This window comes from Diadema antillarum, unplaced genomic scaffold (assembly GCF_040938485.1).
Source record: "Diadema antillarum isolate AM-2024a unplaced genomic scaffold, OU_Dant_1.0 scf00000097, whole genome shotgun sequence".
Taxonomy (NCBI): Eukaryota; Metazoa; Echinodermata; class Echinoidea; order Diadematoida; family Diadematidae; genus Diadema; species Diadema antillarum.
Window position 1 is genome coordinate 1,689,949 of NW_027270986.1, and position 24,352 is coordinate 1,714,300.

At 36.6% G+C, this 24,352-nt stretch overlaps 1 protein-coding gene across 1 annotated transcript in view; it reads right to left on the reverse strand.

The window, feature by feature from the left end:
- Positions 1-2,768: 2,768 nt before the first annotated feature.
- LOC139718597 (scavenger receptor cysteine-rich domain-containing protein DMBT1-like) overlaps positions 2,769-24,352 on the reverse strand; it is a 35,531-nt gene continuing 13,947 nt past the window's right edge. The window contains exons 9-14 of the mRNA XM_071630063.1: positions 12,857-13,045; positions 9,704-10,033; positions 4,901-5,230; positions 4,187-4,369; positions 3,434-3,723; positions 2,769-2,888 (exon numbers count right to left, since the gene is read on the reverse strand). Coding sequence (XP_071486164.1) covers positions 2,769-2,888; positions 3,434-3,723; positions 4,187-4,369; positions 4,901-5,230; positions 9,704-10,033; positions 12,857-13,045 — 1,442 coding nt within the window. The remainder of the gene's footprint in view (positions 2,889-3,433; positions 3,724-4,186; positions 4,370-4,900; positions 5,231-9,703; positions 10,034-12,856; positions 13,046-24,352) is intronic.

Here is a 24,352-nt window from a genome sequence, read left to right on the forward strand (position 1 = left end):
TCTCATCTTTCCTAAAAGCGCCTTGATATTGCTGATATGCCATTTTCACATGTTATGAACTGGTGCGATTTGAGATGCAGTATTCACTTGCGCCAAACTTCCCAAAATAAGATTTGCTTTTCAAATATTTCAGTGACGGAAGATTATGTAGGAATAACACTTTCAGTGCATTTAATATTGATTTCTCTTACTCATATTACATGAAATACAGATGATAAATATGAAAGTGCATCACAAATACAGCAAATACATTAATTAACTAACTTGATGAGGGGTTCAACAGCGTGGTGACAATTTATTTCATGTTGTCAGTTTCTCCACTGGTTGAGAGTTCTATTTCATTGTGGTTTTCCATTGTTCTACATGAAGGAGAGTATAATCATAGCGAGAGCCTAAAAGGCCACAATCATTATTTCACTGCCTCAAATAAAACCTTTTACCCTAAAATCATAAAGATCGCGCGATTTCAATGGTATCTCTGACCAGCTGTAAAAATTATAATACTAAACGTTCAATCATGAAGACAAAACATGTACACAGGAACCTAAAATATTTCACACACACACACACACACATACACACACACACTTATGTGTGTATATATATATATATATATATATATGTACACGGATATTGTACAAACTAATGCTTACACCAATTCTGAGAATCCTTCTGGTATACTAGTTCGTAATCATTTCTAATGCAACTACAAATTTTATTTCTACGTTTATCTCGATTTTTTTTTTTTTAATTTCTGTGCGTAAAATAAAAAAAAAATATGGTCGTGTTTCTGTTTTATGTCAATACAGTGGACTTCCGTCCTAACGAGGTCCATGGGACTGGCAATTTTCTTTCGTTATATCGAAATTTCGTAATAACAAAACAAGCAAACAATAAATAATAAAGCGCGGATAATACGGCCTAAATTGTCACTTCCTTGGCACCGGAATTTCGTTATAACCGTGTTCGTTATAACGGGAGTGCAATGCACTAACGTCTACCTCGGAGTCTACAAAGCCATGTCTCTGTAGTCACTTTCCATTAACTCTTATTTGATCGTTGGTTATCTTATACAAAAGGCGAACACCATCTCTATTCCCCATTCTTACACTAGAGGTCCCCATGCATAGTTAGGACTACTGCTCACGATTTCCTCTTGTTGATTTTGGTCCCAGATCGGGTGTAGAGTTGTGCTACGAATAAATGAGACAGGGAGGCGACATCCCATTTACAGTTCAACTCTCGAAAGATTGCTTTGATGATATCATACGACTCGCGTCCCCCGTCCCCCCCCCCCCCCCATTAGTTATCTCGGCTCTACTCTCATTTTATTTTAGAAAAGTACAGATGAGTGACTTCCTTTTTTTCTTTTTCTTTCTCTCTCTCTCTCTCTCTCTCTCTTTGATTAGACTTCTCGTTATCCCGGGACTGCAGGACAATTTATGACTTTTTTGTGAGCAGGCGGTATCGTCCTGGGAGGAAAAAAGAAAAGAAAAGAAAAAAGTGAGTGTGTCTGAAAGCAAAGGCATTGTAACAGATTGCTTATTGAATCTTACAGGTTGGTAGTAGCTGATATAAGCCCGCATCAAACAATAATCAATTTCATTTCAATGTATAATTCAATTTATTTAAATACAACAGAATGTAATACGTAACGCACCGTGTACATCTGACAAAACATATTGTTTTATCAATTAGTAATGTAAAAGTGTAAGATATAAATGTAGTCATGAAAATATACATTGTAATTATCAAAACAATTCATGCTTTGCAATGATAACAAAAAAGAAATTATGTAGACGAGTTATCAACTCACCTTGTAAGATGTGGGACACTCCACAAACACTCCACAACACATAACATATTCATTAATAATAAAAAATCTGTTGGCAGCTAGAGCATTTGTTGCTGCCACCATTGTTAGTAATTGAAATTGACGAAAGCCTGCATCAAACAATTTAATGCTATTCAATTTCCATTATTTCATTTCCATGTAACAGATAGTTATACTAAAATGCATAGAATTTTGACAAATTTAATTGTTTAACAATATGTTAAAAGTCAAAGTCAAAGTGTAATACAAAAATTTTGTTTTGAGATATCCAAGGTGGCCTTCAAAATGGCCACTAAAATCTTGAATATCTCAAACCTTTCGAGTGCAAGTGATATACACAGAGAGGTAGACAAACAAATCATAAACACGGATATGTATACATCTAAAATGTGCCTACAAGTAAGCATTTACATGCTAAGGTGTCAAATTTAATCCGTTATTATTCACAATGATAAGTATTACTCCTTATGACATTTTGTAAAGTGAGAGTAGTCCTCAGAGAGCATCTGATTATTTGACGAAAGCGATCCCGAGAAAACGATTACCGTTGTAGCTGACCACCAGTGTTTGCAACATAAACTGCACTACATGTAAACTATCAAATGTACTGATTTTTTTTTCATAAAACGTTAATAATTACATTCTTAAGGTTGCATAGGGTGACACAGTGATTCTTGACAACTATATTTGATCAAAACTGGTATTACACTCCGTAAACTGGACGATGATGCTGATACCAGGAAAAATGAGAACATTATTTACAACAGCTAGAATGTTGAAAAAAAAATATAGACCTCGAAATATTTTCGTAGCAATGACGCATAAACGATCATTATCAAACCTAAGGGCACTCTTTGATTGTTCGCCCGCTGTCATTCTTTTATCCTTTATTGTTCTAAAGCTTACACGGAATATCTATGACTAATGAAGTAGTTTAACTGTTATCCACTGCCTCGATATCTACAGAAGACATATCTGCTCCTCCTGCTTGTATTGGTGTACCTCCACGAGGATCGCCCATGTCGGTAGATTGCTGGTACGTGTTGTAGGCACACTGTAAAAACATCGGTGTTAGATTTAACACCACGGGTGTTAAATCTAACACCGATCAAACTTCAATAGAGGACCACACCCACAGGTGTTAAAAATGCACTGTGATGGTGTTGAAAAGTGTTCACCTGACACTTCGTGTTGTTAATTTGACACTGTACCTGGTGTTATTTTGACACTGTACTGGTGTTAATTCAAAAATGACACCACATGGTGTTGATTTGATATTTGTTGGTGTTAATATCAATGGTTTAACACCCGTCCAGCTTCAATAAGGGACCACACCAGCTGGTGTTACTTTGGTGTAAATTTATTTTCACATTTTTTCAAAAATCTAGTATATTAATGTAAAATTCTTGATCGTCTTGTTTAAATTAAAAATCAACAAGAAGTGCAGTTACTAAGAAACTCTTCAAAAAACAGTTTAAAATTTGGAAATGACACCCGGAGGTGTTAATTTAACACCATAAATGAGCATCGAAAATTTAACACCAGCTCGGTGTTCACTATTTAACACCGGACTTTTTGCAGTGCAATGGGTGAATTTGCCATGACGTCAGAGTAAGTAGGCGGCGGGGCCCCATCACACTCTGGGATGATGTCGTTTGGGTTGTAATACATCACGCCATTCTGTGCCAATGCCACCGAGTTAGTGTGCCCAGTGGGCATGGTTTGACCGCTGACTTGAATTCCTGAAGTGGCGATAGTCCGTGGCTTTTTCGTTGTTGAACATAAGCATAATATGATGCTAACAACAAAGACCACCACAACCACGGCTGCAAGTACTATAAGTGCAATCGCCCATCCCATCAACCCAACATGGGTCTCCGGTGTAGAAGCTGCAATGATATGAAAAGTACAATCATGAATTAATTAAAAAGAGCGATTTTCCTTCCATGACGGTGAAGAAACAAGCTTAAGATGTAAGAAAAGTATTTTTAAAAATTATAGATATCCTATAGATATCAGAGAACGGCAACTGACAATCAAAATACATATCCAGACCAATAACTAAAACATTGCAGAGAATATTTGATTAGGGATATAAATTCCGTTAATGTGTATAAGTACCTTACGATTTCTGGTCTAGATAATTAACATAAGAAAGAAATTTCGAAACGTGCATTTCTCTTTTTTTTTTTGCTGGCGAAAAGAATTCCAAAGATATACCGTACGAACAGTGGATCCCGACGTCTTTGTAATGATCACAGTCGTGTGTACCCCAACCATTATGACTGCAGTCTTCCAATCGCAATTCATATCCTGTGCAATAAACCTCATCCAGGTGAATCGGACCTTCACCAGCCCCGAAGTATTCGTTTGAATTGACAACCGAATCATACCCGAGTTGACGACAGGCCACAACAGCTTCATTTCGCGACCAGCTGTCATTGCAGATAGTACCCCACTCGAAGTCGTGAAAGATTTCGACTCGTCCCCGGTCGGACGACGAGCCGCCAACAAGACGTAGATCACCTTCTTCACCTGCACTCAACAGATGTTTGAGAAAATGAAAAAGCACTAAAGAATGAAGGCTCCCAATTTTGGTATAGAAAATATATGTCTTTTTAGGTAGTCAACAACTTCTTAGCACTGATTGTGGATTCGAATTAGCTTGACTTTAGAAACAAAGTCCCCAACCCTCGTCTATGGTAGTCTTGAAGCGATGCTGTGTTCAAGCATTCGTAAAACAATTCCCCTTAATGTGGGTTGTAGGTGTTATAAGAAGGGATATAAGTAGAATGTGCAGTAGGGATATAAGTAGGGATATAAGTTGGATATGACTGATGACGTGTCCAGAATAACAATGCTTTAGATAGAATAAACCATGTTTTGAGAGAATTGCAGAGAGTCCGTTGGACATAGAGTTCATTCGTACATATAACAATAAAAAAAAATAATTTTCAAACTGTCGTTTAAGGGGAAGAAGCAAGCTTCATGACCAGTCCCATCCACCCTTGAGCAGTTCCTCCCTATCATATAATACTGACTTACACATATACTGGCATCACTCACCTTCTAACCTCTCCTCAGTACAGTGAACACCAACATCCTGTTCGTGGGATGTGCAGCCACTGGCACCCCATTCACTGTGCGAGCAGGCCGTTAAGGTATGTTCGTTTCCCGTGCACACTACGTCACCAAGGTGGATTGGACCATATCCTGGTCCAAAGTCACGGTAGGGTGTCACGACACCTTGGTAGCCGAGCTGATAACAGACAACCAGTGCATTCTCGTAGGACCAGCTGTCATTACAAATCGTGCCCCACCTCTGGTCGTGGAATACCTGAAGTCTGCCAGCCCAAGCACTTTCACCGTAAACAATTCGGACGTCCCCATCTTCAGCTGAATTTTTGACATTGTTGGCATATAAAACACACGGAAATGACACCGACATAACATGACCATTTTAACTTTTGTCTTTCAACGTATTTAACTTAAAGAGGATATTGCAATTAGAGAACAACTAACAATTATCTCCTTTGTTTTTTATTTGGCGAAAACCATTGAAAACGTGGAATAATAACATCATCATTACCCCGAAAAGGCATTATGACAACGGCTGGATTTTTTTTAACTGATTGACTGGAGTGATCGATAAATTTGTATGGATTAGGAAGATTGCAGTTGATAATATTCATTCATGTCAGGATTACTGTGATATATAAGAATTTGGAGGAGATTGGCTCTCCTCAGTTATAATGACTGATTTGGAGGATTTTGTAGATTGTACCCTCAAGACAAGGAAATAAACCACCCATATTAGTTTTGTTGTATTCACAGTTCATCACGTAATAATAATAATAAAAAAAACTACAAGTAACTTTGGCCCAGTTTCCTGTGTAAAACTGGAAAAAAAAACAATATCCTTATCATCGGCCAAATAATATAAGAATGTTATCGAACTTAAAGTTGCTTAAGCATCGAACAGTGATATTAGGCTCAGTCATAGTGCATATAATTTGTATGTGACCATGCATCACAAAACCAACAAAAAGTCGCACATCCTCATTTTACATGAGGAATCAAAACAGATGAACCTGGTCAATCTTGAGTTTTTCATATTTTCTGAGAGAGCAAATTTCCTGTACATAATTATTAGGTTCGGAATCATAATGCGAATGGAAAATGGTGTTTTAGCAGTTTGTTTAAAACAGCTTCTGAAGATAAGTGTAATTGATATGTCTTACATACCCCTTTATTTTAAAATCCTTTACACACTCTTCACTTTCAGCTCTAATACCTTTTGGAAAGATGATGGTACTAGTTTGAAAATGGTATAAGTCATGGACAGAATATGTTATTAAAGCATACTTTCGGCTTGATCTTCTAATCCTTTCATTTTGTTGCTATGGTGTTTTACATCCTGTTTTTTTTTTCCAAATCATTGCACAACACGCTCTGCTTGGTAAAGGTCAAGCGCTTGAATAGGCTCTATCCTTCAGAGCCTCTTTTCCAAGCTTAAAATCTCCTCTTTCGGAATTTGCCCTTATCTAAGAACACTTGTCTAACGACCTTTTGTTGGTTTTGTGATACAGGGTCATATATAGTATGTATATATATCATGAAGTTCCTTTCCAAATGACGATAAATGCATATATCTTCATAGCTACTTTTCTATATTATTCAGTTTTAAGTTGTTCTTCAAAGAATTGAAGATCCAGCAATTAAACTTAAGTTTTATTCTTAAAGGGTGTGTACGATTCTGGTCGAGGTGTAGATTTAGCTTTTAATGTTTTGCGAGATATTCAGAAACCACTCTATGAGATGTCCAAGAGCATGCAGTTCTAAGGGGTATTAAAAGTGTATTCGATGTAAATCGGTTTTTGAAATGGCTGAGATATCCAAAAACAAGGTGAAACAAAGAGATCCTAATAAAGTTGTGGCATGTCGCCTTTTATTATTAACACTTTTTTTGGATATCTCAGCCATTTGAAAACAAATTTTCATCAAATAAACGTTGAAACCTTCTTAAAATTACATGCTCTTTCATATTTCATAAGAGGCTTTTCATTATCTCACTCAGGAATGTTCAAAACATGAATCCCTACCTCAACCAGTACTGTACAGTCCCTTTAAAGGTGCCAAATCCAGCTGGATCAAATCAGAACCTGTGTAGCTGTGCAGTTTTCTAGATAAGCTGTGAGTTGTTTCATTTCTATGAATATAAATTCTTTGGAGAGATGTAGGAATGCCATTGCGTGGACATTATCCCAAGAAAATATACACAAAATCACAGAAACTAATTACCAAAACAACACGTACATGTTGTACATCACCGTGTTTGCTCCAAAAGGTACTAAATCCACAAAATCCCTATAGGATCAATTCGTTACAAATCCATGTGGATTCGCAGATTTTTCCGCCTAATATGATTATTATTTGGCCTATTATGGTGTAATCCCTGCATGGAGAATAAACTGCCCTGTTTTCTCTCACTTAATCCCCTCCCCTCTCTCTTTCTCTCCCTCTATTTGCTTCTTATTCCACCTTTGTTACTGTTCCCTTTATTGGGTGACCACAAACTTCTACTTTCTTTTGTTGTTTAATCTTGTTCGGCGCCACTGTGAGTGAGTATTGTGTGTATGCATGTGCGTGTGTGAGTGCTTACACTGATATAATGACAAGTGTACTATTGCACATGGGATGTTCGCTTCATTTTTACTTCTGTTTATAAGTTTTTTTTTTAATGCATTGTGGTAATGTACCGTTATTGTAGCGAAGGTACTGCATATTTTAAATATACAAGTTCACTTTTTAGCAGCATTTGTACACTCTTGATTGAAAAAAAGACGCCTTTGGTACTATGTTACATGATTAATACAATATTATTTGGATGGTTTTTTTAATATATTCACATTAATTGTTTTAAGTAAAAAAAAAAGGAATGAATTAATGAATGTGTGTAATGAATGAAAAATTGTAGTTTTTCTCACTTCCACCATCACATGTGGATATAGCACATTTGAAACAATTAAGTTTCCATATGTATATGAAACAACTAAGCATTTGTAACCACCTTCCCCAAATACCCCCCACTCCCCCCCCCCCCCCCCAAAAAAAAGCTCTTCATTGCAAAATCATAACTGTAGAACTATTCGATGTGGAGATTATGAGCTCTTCTTCTGGAAGTCACTTGAGAAAAGACAACGGCAGTTTTTGACCACGCACATGTATTTTCGCATTTCGCGCCAGTCTCTATGCGTTTCTAGGAGAGAACAACAGGGGAACAGATATACACGTGTGTACACTAAAATTTCAATTTTACCTCTTAAAATCTGAAGAAAAAAATGTGAGAGTTTGGGGGAGCTTTTTAGTAATTTATATCACCATTATCTTAACCTAATCCAGATAATCGGTTTTTTTTTATTCCACCGAAGCAAGTTGGACTGCACTTGACCAATGACATTTAGAATACATCTTTGAAGAAAATAGAATAAAAATCAGAGGGGTGTCACAAAGAGGGAAGAAAGTTAATGTGCAAGAAATTGGGCGACTTGCAGTGCCATGCCTGCGAAATGTCACCTAATTTTCTTTAATGAGCAACATCTCTATTTCGTTGTGGAAAAAGTGGGAAATCGTAAAAGGGATATTCCTCTTTTTTTTGTCCGATATTCATTCGTAACTTGTATCGTTGTATTTGCTTGTTCTCGACGCTACCAATTGATTTCCACTTCAAAGGCAACATTTAGAAATTCGCATACAGTATAGACACGTACCATTGTAGTCGTATGAACATGATAGCCATGTATCAGTGGTGTGCCGGCAGTTGTTGTTCCCCCAACCACCGTGGGGGCAGTGAGAAAGTGCAACCTCGCTCCCGGTACAGCTAACTTCAGAGAGATAGACAGGCCCAGCGATACCTGGATTCGATCTGCTATTGTAAGACATTCCTGAAGTCAAGAAACCGAGTTGCCGGCAAGCAACTAGCGAGTCGTATAGGCCCCACCCTTGTATACATATGGTACCCCAAGAGTAACCGTGGTATATCTCCAAGTAACCATATATCTCTGGTGTTGAGTCCCAGGAAAGGCGAATGTCCCCTTCCATTGCTGCAAAATATGAATCAGTCAAAGTTTTAATCGGCATTATCTATCGGACATTATTGATCGGCAAAAGAAATCGACATGTTTGTGTTATATATATACATATAATTATGTAATCATACATATATGTATATCTTATATAGCCTCTCCACATATTTTTTTTTTCCATAAGTGAAAATGCGGAAGAAACCAAAAGATGGGGATAGCAGATAAGATCAAGTCTACCATGGTCGTAATATGCATCAAATTTGAACATTACCTCATAGACATTCGCTTTCCGTGGTAAGCAGTAACTTTGGTGGTGACGGCACTGCTTGATATGACAAAAAATGGTAGTAAATTTTTACATACGAAATGTGACACACTATGTCATCCGTCTACGAACAGGCTCTCTTTGCTTGGTAACAAAAGTTGTTTCCATGACTTGGAACAGCCGATCCCAATATCTCGTAAACCAGCATTCTATACCTAGTTTTGGTATTAAACGGTAATTCACATTGCAGACAATGCGTTCCATTTGTTTTGTTAAGATTTCGTATTTGAATACATCCGAGAAATTATGAAGGGGTAAAACTTTTTTTGAGATGAAAAAGACGTATTCGCATGGTTTTACGGAGTAACATGACCTAAGTGTGTATGTATGATGCTCATTCTCCTATAATGCGAATTTTTACCTTGCTTGCCAGACCTCATCATGAACTGTCATGTCAGAAAATATCTATCTTTAAGGAATCAAGACGAATTCTGGTGTACATTATAAAATCGAACTTACCTGAGGGATCTCTTTGTAAAGTGTAACAATCCATTCCCACGTCTTCGCTGTGTGTACATGAGCTGTTTCCACCATCGCTGTATGTAACGTTACAGCTGAAGAGTCCAGTCTCATTTCCAATACAGTCCACGTGAGACAGGTGGATAGGTCCATTACCAGGTGTGGGAGAGTAGTATACATTGTTCACTCCGTCATTCCCTAGTTGACGACAGGTTACCTCTGCTTCCTCGGGACCCCAGGTCGTACTGCACACAGTTCCCCATTCGTTGTTGTGGTAGGTTTCAAGTCGACCGTCTCTAGACGTCGGACCGTCAGCCAATCTGATGTCACCTTGCAGCAGATGATACAAGATTGAATTGCGATTATATCTTAATATTTATAATAGCTTTTGATGTCCAAATAGTGTTATATTCTAATGTACATGCATTCAAATGCACGTCTTGGAAGGAGTTCAGAACATCACAATGCCATAAACGAAAAAGACTGAATACTTTCGGGTCTGTGAACCCTTTCTTTAAAATTTGTCATCATTGCCACGGGCATCTACGTTTCTTTTCTTCCATTGTCTGCTCCTGATCGAAAGTAGTCAAGAAGTGAAGGTGAATAAATCTTCTCAATCTGTGCATCCGTTTGAACATAAATGTCTGTTGTTCTATACAAATTCTTCTCAGAGCCACCCATATGCCCCTTGAACTTTAGGATAAAAGGTACTCCCATAAAGTCCTCTGTAGCTGCACAACACTAGAAAAGAGTAAATCATATGCATTGGTTCTACGAAAATGATATCAAATAAATGTAGCACAAGCAGCTTTGTAACTTGCTTTTTTTCCGCACAGTAAACGGTATGGCTGTAAGATATCAACGCATAATTCTATGAAAGACGCAATGTCATGTGCGTTCGGCTTGAGGTAATGAGATGTAAATTTCCTTAATCAAGGTAATCAGTATGAATAGAAATAATGAGGTTTGTAGACTGTTATAACTGCTATAACAGTAATATCACTGTGAAAATTCATTAGCACTGTCATACCTGACGGAGGAGGAGGCCCCCGAAAATTCGGATTTTGAATTAAACTCAAGGCAATTGGCATTTAATGCATTCCTCTATTGTGACATTATTAGTGCTGTTTCTAGTACTGCCAATACGCGGAGCAATTACAATGTTTAGAGATAAAACTAGATAGTTCAGGTTAAAATTTGTGTCGTCTACAAAGTTATGACCAAACCCACAGTTCGGGGACGAATAGAAAACCTTGATGTCTAAAAATATGCGCTGGCAATGTAAATGTCAGACAAACTTTGAAAATTAAGAGGACGTCGGAAATTCTGCAAGGGAAGAAAACTATCCAACATGAACAGAAAACTGAAGAGAAATTCTTATTTTACCCTATGAAAACCAATTAGTATCATATGTAGATTACGATAAAAAGATGAAACCTCACAAACGGCTCTGAGATTTGCAGGTTCGAAAAAGAAAACTTCCATTAAATATGAATCATAACAAAATTAATGTTTAACATTACTTAGCCCTGGCAGCAGAAAAAAAAAAATCCCTATAAAATTCAAGAATTAATGTCAATATGTCCTTAAAAATTAAAGGACAAGTTCACCTTCATAAACATAAGGATTGAGAGAATGCAACAATATTAGTAGCAGATATCAGTGAAAGTTTGAGGAAAATTGGACAATCGATGCAAAAGTTATGAATTTTTAAAATTTTTGTGTTGGAACCGCTGGATGAGGAGACTACTACAGCTTGTGAGTCATATGCGTACAACAGTATAAAGAAAATGTAAAAGAAAATTCAACATATTTTCACTTTTTTCGCATAATAAAAGAGCTCTTGACTTGCCTCTTTCTAAAGGCAGGGGAAATAATATTGCCCATAACATTAGTCGGTAACGAGTCAGGGGAATGTGTACTTTTTTCAAAAGATGGAATTTTGTGAAATTCTCTTTATATTTTCCTTATATTGTTGTACGCAAGTTATTCATACACTGCAGTAGTCTTCTCATCCAGCGGTTGCTGCACAAAAATTTTAAAAATTCATAACTTTTGAACGGATTGTCTGATTTTCCTCAAACTTTCAATGATGTGTTCTACTAATATTGCTACATTCTCTCAATCCTTATGTTTATAAAGGTGACCTTGTCCTTTAACAACGAACATCTAAAAAATAAAAAGAAAGGAAAAGAAAAAACAATAACATCAATCTTTCGGAACCAGTGAATTACCTTTTTCATTTTTACACGTCTTTAAATGATTCATTGCCCAAGAAACAAACGATTCCGAGTGTGACGGTCTCTTTAGAATCTTACCTTCGTTGTTAACTTTAGGCAATTGGCATTTAATGCATTCCTCTGTTCTGACATTATTATTGCTATTTCTGGTACTGCCAATACGCGGAGCAATTACAATGTTTAGAGATAAAACTAGATATATAGTTCAGGTTAAAATTTGTGTTGTCTACAAAGTCATAAGGAAACACACAGTTCGGGGATAAACCTTGATGTCTAAAAATATGCGCTGGCAATGTAAAAATCAGGAAAAAATGAAAATTAAGAGGACGTCGGAAATTCTGCAAATGAAGAAAACTATGAAACTTGAACAGAAAACTGAAGAGAAATTATTTTACCCTATGAAAACCAACTAGTATTAAATGTAGATTACGATAAAAAGATGGAACCTCACAAACGGCTCCGAGACTTGCTAGTTCGAAAAAGAAAACTCCCATTAAATTTGAATCAAAGTAGAATTAATGTCAACCATTACTTAGCCCTAGCAGCAGAAAAAAAAATACTCCCTAAATTCAAGAATTCATGTTAATATGCCCTTACAAATTAATAAAGAAAATCTAACAAATTAAACGAAAGGAAAAGAAAACAAATCAATCTTTCGGAACCAGTGAATTACGTTTTACATTTTTACACCTCTTAAAATGATTCATTGCCCAAGAAACAAACCATTCCGAGTGTGACGGTCTCTTTAGAATCTTACCTTCGTTGTTAACTATATAGCATCTCACTCCCGCATCCTCGTTATGTACGCAGTTTTCAATTCCCCAACCACTGTGATGGCAGTCCGTTAACTTAGTTTCGGTTCCGCTGCAGTATACATCATCTAGGTAGATAGGCTGATTAGGTGATCCTCTACCAAAGTACGCTATTCGAAAGTAGTCGATGGCTCTAGGATAGCCGAGCTGTCTACATACAACCGATGCGTCCGCGATATCCCAGTAATCGTCACACACAGTCCCCCACTGAGAGTCGTAGAAAATCTCCACGCGTCCTTCGTGAGGTCCTGAACCATCAACGAGACGGATATCGCCTGTTTCTTGAGCTCCTATTAATAAAAAGAGAAATTACTACTGTGATGCAAGGTCTAATAATGTATACATGCAGACTGTTTTCTTGTCTGTTTGTTTGTTTGCTTGTTTGTTTGTTTGTTTGTTTGTTTGTTTGTTTGTTTGTTTGTTTGGCACTTCCATGCTAGCAATGTGTTTGTCAAAAGGACGAGACATTTTTATTTTTCCCGCGACCACCATTGTTATTGCCAAATATAAAGTTGCCTCTCGTAGAGAATGAAATAAATTATAGTTTGGCTTAAAATGAGCAGGAAAACATCCTGGTTATTGGGCATACATGTCCGATGTATATGGTGGTTAACGTATGCCCTTTGGACACTTTGAACCTTACCAAATGGAACGTAAAGCAATATTAGTTTTGAGAAACGAATTTGTCAAGTTATTGGATTATTCAAGTGCACTTGTAACTTCTTTAGTTTGTGCAAGACAGAAGAAGATTTGACGTAGTTCTCTCCAACTTATAGGAGATTATGAGACTATGAATATCCAGCCTTACAGAGTACTTAACCCATAAAAAGCACCTTATTCAACCCATGAAAAGCACCTTTCATGACTGCATAATCGTATCAAAAGTAGCATTAACTGTGTTTGAAGTGTCTGTATTGTTTTCAGTCACACTTTCAAAAGCCCATGGCTGGGGGAAAAAAGAAGTATCATTTTGAAGAAAAAAAAAGAAAACGAAAAGAAAATAGAACAGTCATGCTCAAGGTTACGCTGCTAAACTTAGAATTAAGAACAGGAATGGGTAGGTCTTTAAAGACACACACACACACACACACACACACACACACACACACACACAAGAACAGCTCCACCCAAAACTCAAATCAGCTAGGCTGTTACTCCGCCTAATAAAATATCAGTCACATAATTTTGCAATATAAAGCAGAATGATATCATTAGGCAATGTTCGATGTTTACGAAACCTCGTCGTCATGAGTGGTTAATCCAAATGAATAGCGTGCTACATCAGAAAGAAGAGAACCTTTAAGGAAGAGGTTTGAAGCCACAGTTTTATGCATTATCCCACAGGAAACGATATTACCAACAGGATATAATAAGGTATGTGTGAGCAGGGAAAATGGAGGCAATCTTTCTGGCGTGAGCTACATGTGTAGTAACAAAAAAAAAATACGGCGAAACAATCAATAAATGCTACGATGATAGTACGAAAGAACTGCCAAAATATGAGGCATTAATTGAATAAGGGAAATATCTAACCAATCTATCTAAATCGTTGAAATAACAGGAAGAACAATATTCAAAGGAAATGGGATTTCTGCGTCAATATCATGAAAGCACTCATTTTGGGGATATTCGCTGTTCCGAACATTCTCCATTGCGATAAAAGGTTAATTTAATCTCCAAAACCGCGGATTAACGATCCTCTTATTTGCCACGGAAGAGGGAGATTTGTCAATAGACAGGCTTCCTTCCGATTGGTGAGTAGATGTTAGATAACTTTTCAAATTAAGGCTTTTTATCATAAGATTCAAAGCTGGAGGAAGACATGCATTTTCTGGATTTATTATTAAGTTCTTTAGTGGTGTTGCACAATGAAGATAATCATTTTTGTTGAAATTTTGCATATGTCACAGGTAAGATGTGACGCTTTAAAAGATGACACCCAAAAAGAGAGACCGTTGCTTTACATTTCGTTACATCTTCTGAAGTACAACTGCGAGGTGGATTTACATTTACATTTCGTTCTTTTTATTCTCATAAACCCGTCTGAAAGTACTAAATTCGAAAGTTATTCAAATCACAAACGGGATGTGATACGATCAACTTCACTAGAGCTCTTACCAACATCGGCGAATGTCATCCCACAAATAACAGCCAGGATCCATAGTTTGACCATGGGGCTACAAGAGTAGCTCCATGCTGTGACACACACCGACATTATCGTGTTTCCTCAGCGATCCTGCTCCTCAATCCCGAGTCTATCCTTTTACCGTTTCAACAACTGCCTGAAATACTGCCTCTTTCTAAGGCGGCAATTCATATATACATGCATTTCATACATGCAATTCACGAAATTAGACATAATATGTGTAGTGAGAAATATCAGTGCTTGTCTATGAGATTCGGATAATCAGACTTTGAACTTTGAACCCAGAATGTACACAGGGAAGAGCAAGTAATTTATGACGCTCTGAAGACGTCAGATAAATGAAATTCTTGAGGAGCGTCTTATCACTCAATTGAAACAAACAATTAACTTACAATCTGCGTCTAGTTTAAAAATAGATTTTTTTTATGATAGGTTTATCGGGTTAAACCTCATATGATATTACTCATTAAATGATACAGGTTCAAGCAGAATTCAAATGTCGCCGCCAACTCTTTTTTACCCCTTTAGATGCAATGAGATAAATAAAATCTAACAAGTTTGAATGTTGGCTTCTTCAGCATTGTAGTACATTTGTATCTTTAAGAGCACAAAACAAATGAATTACTTTCCTCATCTGGTACTGCTTTGTTTAATAATGTATGTAATTAAAGGAAACCAAAACCCAAGAGAAATGTGGATTAAGTGAAAGCAGCAATATTAGTAGAACACATCAGTGAAAGTTTGAGGAATATCAGAAAATCGATGCAAAAGTTATGAATTTTTAAAGTTTTGGTGTTGGAACCGCTGGATGAGGAGACTACTAGAGGTTATGACGTCATGTGTGGACAGCAATATAAAGAAAATATAAAGGGAATTCCGCAAAAATTCATTTTTTCACGAAAATGACTCGTTCCATCAATTTAATACTGACATATGTAAGGGTAGTAATTATTCCCCATGTTTTCTGAAAGCGGTTAGTCAAGTGCTCTTTCATTTTTCTAGAAAAGTGAAAACATGTTGAATTTTCTTTATATTTTCTTTCAATTCAATTCAATTCAATCTTTAATTCCGATTCAATATATAATACAAAAATACATGTGAATATGAGCAAATTGTACAAAAAGTGAGTTTAAAAACAATGGAAACGACAACAAAACAAGGTGAGATTATGATAAAGACAAAAGAATAAAAAACCACATCGGGAAAACAGACATCACAGGTACATAGAAAACAGAAACTCATTAACATTATGTGTTTGGTTGATCGGAAAATGGTATGCACGTAGAAAGCCCGAATAGGCTTGTTATGTTGCACATACCCCGCGTTATAATCTTTTGAAAATTACTTTTTTAAAAATCAAATCAATTATAACAAACAGAAAAAAAGGAAAAAAGAGAAAAACATTAAACACCATAATACAAATAGAAGAAAGACCAATACATCTATACATATAATCCAATCAATACTTACTAACCAATAACTTCTTGTACTGCCTTTTGAACATATTATTAAACTGTGTTTTGAATTTGCTAAGTTCTAACGTATTCCATAAAACGGGACCAGTATGACGCAACGAATATTTAGATTTATCGGTTAAAAAACGCCATCGATGAAAATGATTTGACAATCTTGTATAATAATCATGTACATCAGAGTTCACAGAAAACATATTTTTGTAAATAAGGTGAAAGAGTTTTAACATGGAAATGTTGCATAAAAGAACATATTTGCATTTTACTCAAATCTGGCAATTTAAGAGTGTGTAATGATTTAAAAAGTTTAGATGTTGATGCTCTATAATCTGACTTTGTACAAATTCGAATTGCTTTCTTTTGTAGTATAAAAAGTCTTTGAGTATGGCAAGAATACGTGTTTCCCCAGATAGAATTGCAATAAGATAAAACAGATAAAATATAAGCATTATTCTTAATAGTTGTTGTCCACACATATGTCATAAACTCAAGTGGTCTCCACATCCTGCAGCGGTTCCAACACCAAAACTTTAAAAATTCATCACTTTTGCATCGATTGTCCGATTTTCCTCAAACTTTCACTGATGCGTTCTACCAATGTTGCTGCTTTCACTCAATCCACATTTCTCTTTGGGTTTTGGTTTCCTTTAAAGGGGCTGTAAAGTACTGGTTGAGGTGGGGATTCATGTTTTTTATATTCCTAAGTGAGATAATGACAAACCTCTTATGAAATATGAAAGAGCATGTAATTTTAAGAAGGATTCAACATTTATTTGATGAAAATTGGTTTTCAAATGGCTGAGATATCCAAAAAAGTGATAATAATAAAAGACTATACATGCCCCAACTTTATTAGGATCTCTTTGTTTCACATTGTTTTTGGATATCTCGGCCACTTCAAAACCGCTTTTCATCAAATAAACTTTTGATACCCCTTAGAATTGCATGCTCTTTGACATCTCAGAGAGCGGTTTCTGAATATCTCGCAAAATGTTAAAAGCTAAATCCTCACCTCGACCAGAACTGTACACACCCTTTAAAGTTAAGTTTGATTATTGATGATTATATCGAGGTCAAGACATACCACAATGTACTTCATTATCATGGTAGCTTTCGTTATTAATGCAACGATTTATATGGATATCTTACTGGATTTTTTCCCGTGCGTGTTAGTCTTGCAAAATATATTCTAAAAAGTACTTCTTGTCCCTTATCCGTGTCTTTTTTATTCAAGAGTCAAGCAGAATTAATAACATGAGACAAATACCTTTTCTAATGAAATGATTAAAACAAAGATTATTATTTGTCATGAATGGGTTTCAACACTGCGTCTTAAAGTATTGACCTTTTATTTCTTTTCTGTTCATGCTGAGTGAGGAATTTATGGTGCCCTTTGATACTCAGACAGACTGGTAAGGGGCAAAACAAACACCAGCTATCATTACTATGATATCAATATCATTGTCTTACCGTCAGTACTACATAGATATTTTCTCCTAAGCCTTTGTACACTGTAGTTTCCACGATTTTCTCCGTTTGTTCGAGCTTTCTTTTGTAGTCATAGAAACACATGTTAAAACAAGGCAAAAGTTTCAGTCACCTTCGACTTTAATATTCTGAAATTTGTTAAAACATTTTCCGGGTGAGTCGCGGGCATTGCCCGCAGAGGTCCACGCAGAGCGCCAGTTGGAGGCCATTAGCAGCACTTCGCAGGTACCTCCCACGCAGGCACTTCGCTTTCCCCGTATGCGGCCAAGATACTGACATTCTGTTGGTTTTCTGCCATTCCATCAGAACAATTCCTTCACTAAGTTGTCAGCCCCCACGCGCCTGGCACGCAGGTCACACAAAATGCCCGCAAGTAGAACTTAAGTATAACGCGTATAGCGATTAAGACACATGCAAAACTCGCCCAAATCCTAGCTTGCCCGGAAAGGTGTGATAGGGCCTTAACATGGTTGCGGGAAAAGGGATTTACGTGCGCACCTCCGAGCGACCACGGGTGAGATACGTTCTAGGTACTGTCATGTGCGGGTCATCTCCGGGGACCTCTGGGTAGTAAAAATTGTTCTACGCAAGTTGCACGAAAGGCTTGCCCGGAAAGGTGTGAAATGGCCTTTATGAATCTTCTCGGGACATGTCCTCCTTATCATAATCACAGTATAGGTCTGTTTCATGTAAATGTACCTCTGTATTTTGTGATTAATCTGAGTTGAATAAATGTATATGAGCTTGAAAACTTGTAAACCTTAACTAAAACTTAGAAACCTAAAAAAAAAACAAACATCAGGTCACAATCCTCGCGCTGAACACACACAGACTCACAGTGAACTGCAAAAGGGTACGTAAGTTCAGCTCTTAATTGTTTTCGTCAATATCATAATTGTTTGTTATTTGATATTGTTTTGTTTGTTAACAATTTACATGATATCATTATACACAAACAGGTTTTTGAATTTATAGTTATGTTTAAGCATGTTATATTTTTGAATTTATGTAATTAAGGCATAAATGTGACCCTGCACCTCAAAACAAACAAAAGGTCGCCAGACATGAATTTTTAGTTAAGACCATATTCTGAGAGAGCAGACTTTAAGCTTTAAAATGATGTATAACTCAAATCAAACGGACTCTCCTAACCTATCTAAATATTGGAAAGAAAACACAAACTCAGGAAAAGTGTGAACTGAGAAAAGAGGCTCTGAAGTACAGTGTCTATTCAAGCGCTTAATCTTTACCAAACCGTGCTGGCTGTGCGATGACTGGGACATAAAAAAAAAACAGGAAGTAAACCACCAGAGTAACAACAATAAAGGGATTATCAGATTAAACTGAAATTACGCATGCCTCATTAACACATTCTGTCCATAATTAATGCCAACTTTCAAAGCAGTAGCACTATCCTTTCAAAAGTTATTAGAGTTGAAAGTGAAGAGTGTGGACAAGGTTTTTCAGAAATGAAAAAGGGATTCTAAAGACACACCTAATCACACTATTCTACCTAAAATGTTCGAGATAAACTGCTTAAAAAACACACTTTCCTGCCCGTTTTATGTTACCAAATTTTAGCATAATGTCAAAGAAGACCCGCTCTTTCAGAAAATATGAAAAAGTCAAGTTCGGCTAGGTTGACCCATTTCACTTATTTTCAGTCCTCACGCAAAATCAGTGTGTGCGACTTCATGTTCGTTTTGAGGTGCACGGTCACAAATGTGTATATAGGCATTTATCTGAATAAAGCTTGATTTTACACCGTGGTTAATTATGGCTGATTGTTATTGTTGTTGTTGTATATTGTCATTGTAGATTTCTGACGAAGGGCGATGGTCGAAAGCTTAAAAAACCTTAATAAAGCGGTTGCAACACGTACAGCTACGTCCCTAGCCTTTTGTCAAGGCCCTCTCGTAGTATGGTGAGAGAGCCCAGCCAAGTCGCGCTCGGCTGGGCTCGCTTCGCTCTCCCGTTACAGAGAGACGGCCTTGACAAAAGGCTAAGTTATGTCCCAGGTGCAAGATTTTTTGCCAATGTAATTACATGTATGTCTAATTATTTTTTTTTTTTATTTTTTAGCACAAAACTCAAGTTCATGCTATCAATATCAACAGTTTACACCCAAATGTTAGGGTGATTCGCCTTTTATCTAGTGTTCTTGATAAAAACACACACACATGTGGGTGTGTGTGTGTGTGTGTGCGTGTTGCTAGAATGTAAAGCTTTATCCACAAAACTGAGCATAAACCCACGCACGCTCTCAAAAGATCGCAAAAGATTTTCCAAGAAAACCCTGAAACAAGCAAAGAAATGCAGTAATCATCATGTCACCTTACACATATTACAACTCTGAATAGAAACACAGAGCAAATAGCTAACATGCACAATCATAAATAACTCTATTGATACTCAACCGATTGTTAAAAATTGTTACTTAAATGTCGATATATTCTCCTCTTTTTCTCCCCTACTAAATACGCTTCGGTGGCGATCAATCGAACAAAGACTTAAATACCAGCAATGTATAATGGTTTACAAGATTTTAAATGACAGAGTGCCGGCTTATCTAAAACCACTCATGACCATTAGACCAGTTTACTACCATACCAGATACGCAGTCAACAGCCCCCTCTTTGTGCCTGCACCACGGACAGAATACATGCGAACGTCCTTTCCTTAACAGGGACGTGCAATATTCAACACTTCACCAGTATTCTTACAAACTTGACCCTCTTTTTGAAAGATTTAGAAAATTATGCCGTCAGTTGAGTTATACGTTTTAAACAAATACTTATTATGAGATAACGGTTATTTATTGATTGTTTTAACGTTTTAAACTGTTTATTTTTTTAATTACTTTTCCTTTTGGTTCCACTAACCCCTTGTATGGTATTTTATACTCAGTTTTTATGTATGGTGTGTCATAACAGTATTTACACAGTTTTTCTTTTTGATAATACACTTTGTCTATGCTAAATTAAGTAAACATTTTATGTCAGTCTCCATGATCTAGTATCTTTTAAAGCGTGTATTGTTTTGTGTATATGTGTTATACTTTTATGTGATTTTTATGATGTTTATTGTAATCCAGTGTTTTATCATGTATATGTACACAAGGCCCCCTGGAAAGCAGTTGAGAAACTGAGGGGACTACCCTGTTTGAATATGACGAAATAGATAAATAAATGAATGAATAAATAAATAAACCGTCCTATTGTTTTTTGTCGATGATTAATCTTTATGCTCATGGCAAGCAGTGACAACATATCCACACACACCAAAAAAAAAAAAAATTAATCATCTATCCCAATTCGAAAAATACGCAGTTAGCACTGCAACTAAACTTGGAAAATATGTAAAGAATTAACTCTGAACTAAAAACTCCTTAATTTCATTGATGTATACTACACACAATGAAGTCTTTTAAAAGACCCTGCTGAAATGAAAACTGTGTCCCACAGTGTGAACACTGTGATGATTATTTCACACTATGGTGTGTATTTTTCACAGGGTATTCACATATTTATGTTCTGTTTCACACTGTGAATTGATGATTCACAATGTGTTCACACTGTTAAAATGCTTAAATTTAACAGTGTGAAGAGATTTGACACTGTGTTCACAATGTGTTCACACTGTGTTCTTTCCATTAGGGATTGTACGTATCAAACTAGAGTTTGATGAGAGAAGGACGTAACTGCTTAGAATGGAATAGCATAGAATAGTACAGAATAGAATAGAATAGAATACAATACAATACAATAGATTGAGACAGATATGAATTTATCATCATTAAAAAAAAAACACTTCTCTCTGTCTTCACTCTCGCACCACAAATACAATAGCAATACAGGTAAAAAAAACACACACACACACGTTTGTCCGTTTGAAGTTTGACTGAATAAACGCAGTTTTACTCAGACGTGACAAGCTGTGTACACACAGAAATCGTATCATAATTGCTGAATCTCTGATCTTCACCAGCGAATAACTGTGACCTCTTTCGAGCCAGAAGCACAACACAATTAGTGCTTAAGAAATGTTACTTGATAACAGAAGACGCTTAGGCCTATTAAAACTGTAGAAAGCTAATTATGATAGGTACATCGTAGGATACATCTAACTCCCCATTACATAGTAATATGCAACACGAAAGATACCAAACTGGTTTCCAACCAGCCGTCACAATCCAAATCTTCAGAAGTCCTTTCTTCCATTATCCTTTCTGTTAGTGGAAGCTTGATAGGGATTATTGTCTTTTATAGCTCTGCATTCACAATTTAAGAATAATTATAACCATGACGGATACACAAAATACCACCCTGGGTATATTCCACACACACACACACATACACACACACACACACACACACACACACACACACATATATATATATATATATATATGCTCAGCAAAAACTTTTTCGTAAGAAGATTTTGATATAAAGATTATCATTTGTTACTTATTTTGATAAAAGAATTTGTGTCATATACCAGATTAAAGGTTATTCAATTTGATATCGACCTAGTAGGTTAGTACAAAGGGAAATTTTACGATTAAGTGAAGACATTCGTTTTTGTCTTCCAAAGCACAAAAGTGGAAATTGCAGAATTTGACATTTAGTCATTGATTTGCAAATGCCCTTTAAGATAGCAATGATAACAAAAGACCAATTTAATACAAGGAAAGACATGAATGAATAGCAAAAGTAAGTTATTGTTCCCTTGTAATGCATCTAAATCTCCAAACAAGAACAAAGCGGGAAATTAGAGGGGTAGGGGATAAGAATTTTCCGTCCACTCAAAATCAAATGACATAAGGAGTAACCCGCAAAGGTGGTAAAATGGACAGATTTTTTTTTATTTCTTTCTTTTGATTTAGGAATTTAAGATTTCCTGAGACAAATTCAAGACCTTGTTATTATTTTCATTGTGCTTAATTCGAAATGATATTTCAAATTTCTACCATATTTGTTGATATTGCCTCTTCTCTAATGTCATTCAAATTTGGATTTGACAGAAGATTCTTCATTTTTTCCATTATTTTTGTTTGCGTAATTTGTCCATTTTCATTTGTTTCTTATTGTCACAGGAGAAATGTATTTGGTTTTTTGTTTCTATTTTATTAGAATATATACCAGTGAATAGAGTAGGAACAGTTGCCATTGCTGGTGTGGTATGAGTGCGTTGAAATATGATGAAGCGCGATTTGTGTTGTAACAAAATGACGAGTGTGTTTTCTATAACCCACTGCAGACAGCTGTGTGGGGAATGCGATGAGACAAAAGCGATGAGACAAAAGGGTGGAATTTCCACAGGTGCCAGATTCCGCGGGCGAGCCGTCCAGGGTTTCTATGTAGTAGTTTTGTACATGATAGGGTAAGAACATTTTAAGTGTGTGACAGACTGAGCTGGGATGTGGTCGAAGGAGGAGTCGTAGCAGAACCTCGCCAGTTATTAATCCTTTTAAGCCAGTCTGGACCACTTGAAGCCAGGGTTCTTTTTCCTCTCCACGGAGAAGAATACTCTCCATATAACAAGCAGTAGGTACTCTCGGTTATTTGTGTATTTTTTTTTTTGTTTTACAGGAACAATAATGATGTGACATGAAACGCATTATTTGTCATGTATGCCGTGTGAGATTGAATATCACTATAACGTGATGGTGAAAACAGCGTTATAACAACATGATATTATTGAAGTTAGGTATGAATAAGACTGATACATTGATGTGTACTGTTTAGAGTACATGTTACATCGTGCAATTATACGAAATTGAGCATTTAAGCATCAAGATTTATGTACACAAAAAAAGTCAGCTGCCCGTAGTATGTAAGGTTTCGTAACACTGCTTTGATAATTTAGATGGCAACTGGGTTTCGGGACTTCGCCCCAAAGTCGGCAATGTCATTCAAGATGCGGTGAAGGCTGCTGTCAACTGCGATACCGGCCAGTGGAAAACCAGTTCGCTGGATGTGCTGAACGTTGGCAAAACTACGTTCTTCACTCCGCCTGTCGACACTTCTGTATGCTTTTTCGCGTCCAGCAACATTGGTGATGTACACTGACAATTGAACATTGGACATTTCATGTACTAGGAACAGTGGCCAAACAAGTTACCTGGCGATGTTATACGCCCGATTATATTTGAGTTGGCTCACCACGTTGCAATTTGGAGAGGAGTGAGATGTTCATTAGTACCTATGATACACGACAACAATAATTTTTTTTAATCATATATGGTGCGACCGTGAGGTGTTCTTTTTTTGTGTGTGCATGACTGACAAGATGAAGGGCTAAGAAGCCCGAATGATTATTAGCTCAGCAAGAGGTTGTTGAGTTTATGTCCCCTACACGTACACGCCTTCCTATGGCGAATTGTGAGTGATGTACCTGGAAGTTTGTTTGAGGGACCGTGTATAGTGAGCTCGAGCATTTGAGGCTCCATTTTGATGCTCTTTTCGTAGCATTTGGAGAAGGTTGAGTGA